We start from the raw sequence: 9812 nt of genomic DNA, 5'->3' as shown, positions 1-9812 counted from the left end.
CCACCCGTTCATCGTCCAGCCAGCCATTCGTCCTTCCACCTGCCCACACACCCCCTTACCCACCCACCCATCCGTCCTCCCATCCACCCACCTGCCCATCTACCTATCCATCCTTTTGCTCATCCCCCCAACAATTCTTCAGCAGTCTGCTGGGCGCCAGGCTCTGTTCTAGGCACTCTGAGGGCAGAGAAAGTGGCTAAGGATGACCCCATCCCCACCCCAACTGTGCAGCTCCCCAAATAAGCCACTATCCACAGTCACTTTTGAAATCAGTTTAATATCAAGCTATAAAAACATCCTGTCCAGAGTATAGATATACAAAAGAAGTAATATCAAAAATAATAATAATATCAACAATATCAAACAAACTAATTCCTAAGATTTTTGTGCATGATTCACACCCGCCAGTTGGCGGCCAGTTCAGTAAGGCAGTACCTGTGAGGAGGGGACAAACCCAGAGAGCTGGCTCCCCCCAGCTGGGTCAGAGCTGGGTCTGAACAGCCCCCTCTTGTGCTGAGAGGGAACTTTCAGGCACAAAGAGGGGCAGGGCCTTTGGGGCAGCAGACACCTCGAAGGGAAGCTGGATTCCTGTTTCCCTGGGGGAGAAGAGGTGCCCCTACATGGCGGGGGAGGGGTGGAGGCCATCTGGGCAGAATAATGGCCCCAAAGGTAGCCATGTCCTAATGTCCAGAACTGTGGCTGTTAGGTGACATGGCAAATGGGACTAAAATTGCAGATGCAGTTGAGGTTGTTATTTAGCTGGCCTTAAAATAGGGAGGTGATCTCGGATCCTCTAGCTGGGCTCCATGTAATCACAAGGGTCCTTAAAAGTGAAGAAGGAGGCAGAAGAGGTCACAGTGTGTGGATGTGAAAAGGACCCAACCAGCCATTGCTGGTTCTGAAGGTGGACGAACCACAAGGCAAGAAATGTGGGTGGCCTCTAAAAACAGGAAAGGGCCAGCAGCTGACTCTCCCCAGAGTCCCCAGAATGAAGGTGGCAGCTCGATTCTGCCCTGTGTCAGACTTCTGATTTACAGAACTTGAACTCTGGTTCTGCTCCACTGAGTGCAGGAACTCGTTACCACAGCAACAGGAGACCAAAAGAGCTCGCCTTGCTGGCTCCTTGGCCGGCTTCCAGATGGGAGGGCTCACAGACTGCCCTGGGGCCTGGCCTTGCACAGGGCAAGGAGGACCTGAGAGGACCCAGGAGGTCCTTGGCCCCGCTGCAGGACACACCAGCCTCCTGGGACCCTCTCAGGAGAAACCCTTGGGGACTGCAGGGCGCTCTGGAAGTGGGCTCTCATGCTACCTCTACACCAACTCACCAGGGAACCCCTGGGGCCCCATCAGGGGCACCACGTAAAAATGCATCTTTCTCTTCCAGTTCCATCTTCAATTTCAGTCTTGCTTAGCCCAGTTCATGGCAGCCGTGGGCTGAAGGAAGCAGGTCGAGTAAGGCTCTGCCCCTGGCCCTAGGGAACTGGAAGAGGCACTCAGGCCCACCATGTGGAGGAATGTTAGGAGACAGGCTGTAGGAGGACCCTGGCTGGGGATGCCCCAGGACCCCTGGCCCTGGCCACACCATCACCAGCCTCCCTTGGCACACACACAATCAACCATCATTTACAAAGAGTTTCTTAGGTGCTGCCATCATCTTCCACAGTGGATGCTCCTGCAACACTGGACATGTCAACAAAGTGGGGTCCATCTAATTCCAGCTGCCCATGTCCTATTCAAAGTCAGGACCAGGCAAATGCAGCAGCAGCATGTGAGAGGCACAGGAGGGTCATGGAGCCAGTGCTGGTCTGAACAGCCCCCAGTGGGGCAGCTTTCACCAAATGGGGTGGTGCCTGGTGCTCCCTGGGTGGTCACAAGCAGGTCAGGAAAAGCTAACCAACCTTTATAAGTGAAAATAGGGACCTAGAGGGCTGCTGTGCCCCCGTGTTGATGTCCAGGATGTTCCGGATGCTCTTGACTTCACTGTTTGTTAGGTTCCCCTTGATGGCCAGAATGGCATTCAGGTGGCCTTTGCTGGCAAAGAGAACATCCCGTCAGCCTAACCTGTCTCCAAAACCCCTGTTCACACCCTCCTGGCCCCACAGACTCTAGGCCCTGCCACAGAGCCCTGCAGCCAACCCTCTGCCCACCAGAGGGCCTCACTCTCCCTCCCCACTGCCCTCCAGCCAGGCCTCTGTACTGGCTCTTCCTCACCCTCTGGAGGTGACCAGCTCCTTCCCACTCTCTAGGTCTCAGCTGAAACCTCACTTCCTCCAAGTTTCCTCATCTCTGAAGTCAGCACCCCCTATTTCTCACGTTCTTGGCTAAACTCTACAACTCAGAGCTGTCATAGTTCTCTGCCTCTTCATTGCCCCTGTCTCAACAGTGCGCAAGCAACCTTTGGTAAGACTGAGGCAGCCCGTCTTATACTTCCCCGCACCCCAGTGCCTTAACAGTTTGAACAGGCCTTAATGGGGTCAACCTAGCTTAGCCTAGTCTAGCCCATGGCTGATTCACTGTACGCATCCAGAGCCTGGCACCCAGCAGACTGCTGAAGAATTTTGGGGAGGATGAGCAAAAGGATGGATAGGAAGATGGGAAAGTGGGTGGATGGGAGCACGGATTGGTGGGTGGGTAAGGGAGTGCATGGGCAGATGGAAGGACAGATGGAAGGATGAATGAATGAAGGGATGGATGGATGAGTGGGTAGGTGAGTGGGTGGGTAGATAAGGGAGTGGATGGACAGGTGGAAGGACAGATGGAAGGATGGATGGATGGATTGATGAGTGGGTGGGTAAGTGAGTGGGTAGATAATAGAATGAATGGGCAGGTGGAAGGATGGATGGATGGATGGATGGATGGATGGGTGGATGAGTGGGTAGGTGAGTGGGTGGGTGGATAAGGTAGTAGATGGACAGGTGAAAGGATAGTTGGATGGATGAATGGATGGATATGGATAGATGGATGGCTAGAAGGATAGATAGATAGGTAGACAGGTGGCTAGGCAGGCAGATGAGTAGATGGTTGGATGGGTTCTCATATGGGTAGACAGATGAATGGATGAGTACTGTGGATCAGCCATGGGCTAGACTAGGCTAAGCTAGGCTGATCCTAGTTAAAGCCTATTCAAACTTTCCCTACTGTGTCAGAGGACCCAGCCCAGAAAGAACAACGTCCATGGCTCACTGGCCTTCAGGAAGCCAGGGACTAAGCCTCCATCCTGACAAGAGCCCCGGAGCCCAGGCATAGGTCCAAGCCCCCAGGGACTTGTGGGCCAAGTGGTAAAATCTGATCTCTCTGGTCTGCTTCCCCTTTGGGTGGCAGTCTCAAGCAAAGCTAAAAGCATGGGCAGTGGAGCTCCTGTCTGGCTTTGTCATCTTAGCTCTGCCTCTAACCAGCCATGTCACCCTGGACCCATTCCTTCGCTCTCCAGGCCCCAGCTGTATAATGGAGATAAGCAGTGCCACCCTGTAGGGTTGCAGTGAGGACCAAACACATGAGTCCCCAGCCTAGTCTGTGCCTGCACAGGCTGGACACCACCACGTGCATCTCATGAAGCCTCGGCAATTGTGCTGCACAGGTCCTGGAGAGGTGCACTCCACAGTAGGACCTCACAGGGCCACACGCACTGCTTAGATCCTGAGGGTCCCTTGTTCTCACCTGAAGTCAGGGTAACAGGTAGCATATGTTGCCACCTCAATCTTGATGGCACTAGGGTCTTGCAGGCGAATGATCTCAGCGAGCGTGGGGAGGGCAGGATTCAGCCACGTTGCGGTGGAGCCCTGTGGGCACAGGCCTGGTTGAGAGCCCCTGTCCTCACAGGCATTTGGTACCCAGCACTCAGGCAATAACTATTAGGTTCAAGAGGCTCCCAAGTGCTGTCCTGGACCTGAGGGGCTGGGGCCCATCCCTTGGGGCCTGGGGAGAGTGGGCAGGGGCTCACGTTCTTAGTGCAGAAGTCCTGGATGACACTGGCGTTGGCCAGGATGTGCCTTGCCAGCTGCTGCTGCTGCTCGGCAGTCTTGAGGACCAGGCGCCGCTTGCTGAGGCGGATGATGTACTCTTTCACCAGGTGCAGGTGCACAGCCTCCACGAGCTCCTGGGTGGGCAAGCAGCCAGGGTGGTGTGAGCCAACGGCCAACGGGGAGCTCACTACCTCCCTTGAAGCTCAGGAATCCAGAGGGCAGATGCCAGAGCAAAGGCGTGCACATGTGTGCCCCTGTTCCCACGTGTGTGTGTGTGTGTGTGTGTGTGTGTGTGTGTGTGTGTGAGCATGTGTGGATGTCCACACATGTGTCAGTATGAGTGTCCAGGCTGTTACCAGCCCAGGGCCTCCTCACCTCCCGGAAACAGTCATGCAGCTCTGAGAACTCGGGCAGCCTTCCCTCCACCATACCAACAATTTCCTCCAGGGTTTCCTCAGGCGCTGCCCAGCGGGTCTGTGTGAACCTCTTGAACAGCGGCTGAGAAGGAGAGAGGCAGGATGTCTGGTCACGCCCTGTAAAGGAAGGGCTCAGACGCCCTCACACAGACTGGCCGGAGGGCAAGGGACTCAAGGATTTCCAGGGAACCCGTGCAGAGCTCAGGTCCCAGACAGGAAGTGGAGGCAGGGTCTGTGTGCCCTCCTCCAAGGTCACCCAGCTGCAGCTCAGGACCCGGACAGCCTGTCTGCTGGCCCTGGGACTTTTCCACTGTCTCCTTCTTATATAAATAAATTCCTGTATAAACAATACCTTGTGTTTGGCTGGGCCTGTGAGACCTGTGCCAAGTCACTCAGGGTCACCACTCACAACTTTTATCACCCACAGCTGCCCCAGCCTTCAGTCCCAGACTCTGGGCATGGAACCCCTCCCTCTGTCTTTCAAGCAACCCCACTGCTTTCCCCCTCTGCAGACTTCTTGGCCTCCAGGAGATGGGGTCTTGGCTGCCAAAGACCCTGAGCACCAGAAGTTGGAAGGTAGGCGTGGGGGTTGGGAGGGAAGAACCTGGAGGAGATTAAGGGAAAGTATGTACTAACTTGGGGACAGCGGAGGCCACGTAAGGAGGGACACTGAGGCTTCTGCAGGCACCCCCAGCCCTAGGGCCCCACTCTCAGGACAAGTACCAGGACCACCAGGTGGGTGAGTCCAAGAGCGCTCTGGGGCCCCACCACCTGGGCACCCCCTGCCCCACTGCGGCTTCCCTACGGTTCCTCCCAGAGATCTAGGGCAGGCGCCACACCCGGGGTGCTTCTGCCATTCCTCCCAAGCCCCTCCCAGGCCCGCCCACCCTCCCAGCACTGGGCTTGGGAGGCTCCACAGGGGAAAAGGCTCCCACTACCTTTAAGTCCATAAATAGGTTTTGGAGCAGGGCGTCAAAGCCGTGAACCTTGAGTTCACTCAGGGGGTCCAGCAGGTAGCTTCGGGGATCCTGTAGTATCTGCCACTTCTGCTCCATGGATGTCCTGGATGGTGGAGACAGGAAGTCACCCCAGACTACCCAGCCTACAGCCCCACACCCAGTGAGCCTAGATGAATCTTCCTAAACCTCCTTTTCACTTTCAAACCCTCAATGGCTCCCCATTTCCTGAGGGATCAAGTCCAAATCCTCCCATCCACATGCCCATATCCCAGCACACACCTGCAGCGCATCCCTTTTCACCTGAGGGCAAGTTACTCAGCCTCTCCTCCCCTCGGTTTGCTACCTGCCTAGCAGGCATGATCCCTGTGCCCCTCCATAGCATCACGAGAATAAAGCAGCCAGTAAAACATCTGAATGATGCCAAACACTGCGGCTGCTCCACACCCCGGTTCCCAAGGCCTTGCTAACTTTAATTCCACACATTTGCTTAAGCAGTTCCTACTCCCTCTGAATCTCAGCTACCCTGTTTCTGTGCCACATAACCCTCCCAGCATCCTCACCGGAAGGACAGGCAGTTGTTGATGTTGGCAATGATGTTGGCCCTGTAATTCCTCAGCTGTTTGCCTCTTTCCAGAAATTCATCAAAGGCACGCTGGTAGCTGTCAGGAACAGAGGGGCATCTTTAGGACCACCATGAACACCAGGACCACAGCAGCCTCCAGCCCCGCTGCAGTCTCCCTGGTTCACACAGCATTCTTCTGTGTGATTGTGTCTCTGTGACCCAGGGAGGGGCCGCTAGCCCCTAAGCATCCTATCACTGGCTGTATAAGCTAAGGCCAGAGGGTCCAGAGAAGTTGCCCCAGGGCTCTGCTGTCCCAACTCCTCCCCAGGCCCCCTCTACAGCTGGGTGACCAGAAGATACTCTGGTTGGCTCCTCAGAGGTGGGGAGCACCCAAGTTAATCCTGGGAGTGGAAGAGGTGGCAGGGGCCTAGGCTCCTCATGAGCGTGCCCTTGGAAGCTGGAGACTGCTCTGCTTTGAGTTTGTGGGCAGAGATAAGAAGCACCACAGTGAATCCTGGTTGAGGTCACACCACCTGAGGCTCAGTGCCTAGGGGATACAGCAGAGGTCAGAGGATTCCCAGCTCTGAGTGACAGGGGTGGGGAGCAGGGCTGATCTTGCCTGGATTCCAACAGGAGCACAGGGAGGGACATGATTCTGAGAGAGACAGCTACAGGGACGCCCCTGCCCTACTCCCATGCCAGCTGGGGCACACCCACCTCCTTAGGAGCACGGACAGTTCCACCAGCAGCACCTGCTTCATCTGAGTGCCCAAGTCAGGAGTGATGTTTTCGGCCTTGGCCTGGCCCTGGGAGACAATCTGTGGGGTGACAGTAGGTGAGCAGAGCAGGGGCCACCTGTGGAAGCATGCTAGAGCAAGGGGGGTACTCAGACATGGGCCCGTGCCTGCACTAGGAACAAGGGGACGTGGTTCTGCTGGCACAGGCACAGGCCGGCTGTGTGCAGTGTGCACCGTATACCCGAAGGACAGACCACGGTACCTGGATAATGTCGATGGCCAGCTCACTATGGCAGTGACCATCCAGCCTAAGGGGAGCCACATCCTGGGCCCAGTGCTGTGACTCCATCTCTAATGCTCGGGCCATCAGCTCCTTCACATTAGCCTGGAGGAAAGAGGGGCAGGTCACTGTAGCACTGACCTGGCTCAAGTGAAAGTATCTGTCACGCTCGCTGCCCATGTTGTCTATCTCTGAGCCTCCCCTCATTTTTTGTCCCCACCTCACCCTGGCTCAGACAAAGGACTTACAGCCTCGCTGGACAGGAACGTGGCCTCCAGCAGCCGAATCTGCTTTGGGGGCAGAAGGCTCCCAAGACTGACATCCTGAAGCTCCTCTGCCAGCTTGGGGCTATTGAGGATGTCACTGTGGGCAGAACAAGGCTGGCATGAGAACTGCACCCACTCGGCAGTACCCACCCAGCAAAAGCCCACCAGGTGCCACCCCTCGGCACTCCCCACCACCGTGCCTTCTCTTACTACTCTCCCGCATTCCTGCTTTGAAACAGTCTCCAGAGTCTGTCAGCCTGAAACATTGCCCCAGCCCCTGCCAGTTACCACCATCTCTCCTCTAGCTAAGGGAGTCTCCTCCCATCTCCCTGCTTCCCCCCAGGGGCCCAGCAATGCCTCCCCACCCAGAGCCCTTTTCAAATCTGATCTTCCCCCTCTCCAAGGCTTCCTCTCTTGCATAGATACAACCCCGCCCCTTACTTCAGTGCCCCTGAGACATACCCCTCCCTCTCACTGTGACCCAGCCCTGCCACCCCTGCCAGGGCAGCCCTGCTGCCCCCAGACAAGGGCCAATCCACATGGGAGGACCGCCTCAGAACTGCTCCATGGAGGCATGTGGCTACCTCTCTTGGCACCTCTACAGGATCCCAGAGCTCCTGGGGGACCTGTGCAGCCCTGGCACTTCCTAAGGGCCCCAAAAGCTTAAGAATGACCCTCCCTGTGCCCCCTGCCCAGTCTGGATGCATCTGTGTCCCTCTCTTCCCCACATGTCTGGCTACACAGGCCTCAACAGTGCCCCTCTGGACTCAATGCCCACACTGGTCCCAGTTCCTGTTTTGCTAACCCCATAGGGGCCTTCATGCTAGGAGATCTCAGGGTCACTGGGACAGGAAAGCTGACGGGCAGAGGTGTGAGTGCCCAACATTTCCTGATGAGTCAGGACAAGCCAGCAGGAACTGGCTCAGGCAGGGCTGGGTGCTCTGTGGCAAACCTGCCCTGTGCCCATTTCTTTTTTTTTTAAATTTTAATATTTATTTTTTAGTTTTTTGGCGGACACAACATCTTTGTTGGTATGTGGTGCTGAGGATCGAACCCGGGCCGCACGCATGCCAGGCGAGCGCGCTACCGCTTGAGCCACATCCCCAGCCCAGCCCTGTGCCCATTTCCCCATGCCCTGCTGGCTCCTCACCTGCCACTCCACTGCGCCTTTCCTCTGGCCCTCCCCCCAGGTGGACCATCAACACTAGCAGAGCCTACTGGCCACTTGGCAGTCCACAAGACCCTCAGACACTGTCCACACTGTCCACACCCCAGCCTTCCCTCAGGACAGGGGACAGCAGGAGCTGAGTCCCTCAGTAAGAACCCCTGGTTTCCATTGCCTGGGCATTTCCATGCTGCAATATGAGGCTCTCCTCAGAAGCTTGGGTGAATGACAGGCACACTCAGGAATCCAGGGTCTGAGCCATTCAGAGGATGCCCAAGGCTACATCCAGCTGGGTACCAGCTGCCCTTGTTGGCACAGCCAGCCTCCCACTGAAGAGCTGAAGCCCTTGGTGACCAGAATCTGGACCTGTTGTGGGCTCACAGGCAAACCTGCACAACAGGGATCTCTTCCACAGGGCACCTGACCCTACCTGACCCCTGCTAGCTCTCTTGCCCAGGGTTGCCCCTACAGTACGCTAGATAAATCTACACAGGAGCTCTGCTTAGCTCCCAGGGTGACCCTGCCTTTGGTAGGAACGGCATCCTCCCTCCTCCCTTCTTCACCACCTGTCCAGGTATCCTCCCTATCCTCTGTGGCCTGACTCTACATTTGGCTGTGAGCTGCCTTAGAGCAGCTGAAGGTGCTGCCTTAGAGACCTGGAGGTCCCTTGCTCCTCCAGGCCTGGCTTCCCCTGTGCCTGGTCACCCCTGCCACAGCCCTTCTTGCTCTGCTTTACCCCTCTCCAGACTGGGACCTCATGAATGAATGACAAATCGCTACCATTCTCTGTGCCTCAGTTTCCTCAACTGAGAATGTGACTGGGGCCCAGGAAATTTTAAGATTCCAAGTGCAAAGCAGATTCAGGCCTAGAGCCTGCCTAGTCATTGTGCCCAGTCCCTGCAGGCGCAGCCTCAGCCCTTTGCGCACAAGCCCACCATGCATTTCCAGCCCAGCAACTCTGCGCCTGGCGGGCGCTCCTCCAAACCCCTCCTGCACAGGAACCCCCGCCCCACCACCCGTGCCTGCTCACTTGGGGTAGAGGTTCTGCACCCACAGCAGCAGCAAGTAGGTGTCACGCTCGCAGAGCTCGAACTGAGCCATGGAGGCCAGATGGGCCGCGAAGTGCTGGTGGTAGCTCTCAGCATAGGTGGCCACCACGCCGAACTCGGCGGGGAACAGCGGCTTCAGCCGCTCCACCACCGCCTCCAGGTCTTCCTTCACGGTGCAGCCCAAGTGCTGGAAGATTCTCTCGGCCTCTGAGCGGCCCTCGGCGCCCGCGGCCGGCCGTGTGTCTAGGCGCTCTGCCGCCACCCTCCGCCACGACGCTCCGCCACAGCTGCAGCCAGCGCCGTGGGCGCGTGGCCGCCAGCGCCGCCGCTCCAGGCGCCTCCGCCGTCGTCGCCGCCGCCGCCGCCACTGCCTGGCGGTCCGCGCGCACCTGCTCCGCCACACTGCCAGCGCCGGC

General features: G+C 57.1%; 1 protein-coding gene across 2 annotated transcripts in view; it reads right to left on the bottom strand.

The window, feature by feature from the left end:
- Nucleotides 1-257: 257 nt before the first annotated feature.
- Nucleotides 258-9812, bottom strand: part of Tnfaip2 (TNF alpha induced protein 2) — a 13151-nt gene continuing 3596 nt past the window's right edge. For both annotated transcript variants that reach the window (XM_048799389.1, XM_048799390.1), the window contains 10 exons: nt 9378-9765; nt 7165-7279; nt 6899-7021; nt 6617-6717; nt 5898-5996; nt 5317-5440; nt 4338-4460; nt 3941-4096; nt 3658-3779; nt 258-2031 (listed from right to left, as the gene is read on the bottom strand). In XM_048799389.1, the coding sequence (XP_048655346.1) occupies nt 1890-2031; nt 3658-3779; nt 3941-4096; nt 4338-4460; nt 5317-5440; nt 5898-5996; nt 6617-6717; nt 6899-7021; nt 7165-7279; nt 9378-9765 (1493 nt within the window). In that variant the 3' untranslated portion in view covers nt 258-1889. The remainder of the gene's footprint in view (nt 2032-3657; nt 3780-3940; nt 4097-4337; nt 4461-5316; nt 5441-5897; nt 5997-6616; nt 6718-6898; nt 7022-7164; nt 7280-9377; nt 9766-9812) is intronic.

This window comes from Marmota marmota, unplaced genomic scaffold (genome assembly GCF_001458135.2).
Source record: "Marmota marmota marmota unplaced genomic scaffold, marMar, whole genome shotgun sequence".
NCBI classification, from domain to species: domain Eukaryota; kingdom Metazoa; phylum Chordata; class Mammalia; order Rodentia; family Sciuridae; genus Marmota; species Marmota marmota.
The sequence above is the reverse complement of the archived record's forward strand: the minus strand, read 5'-3'. Positions and strand labels throughout refer to the sequence as shown.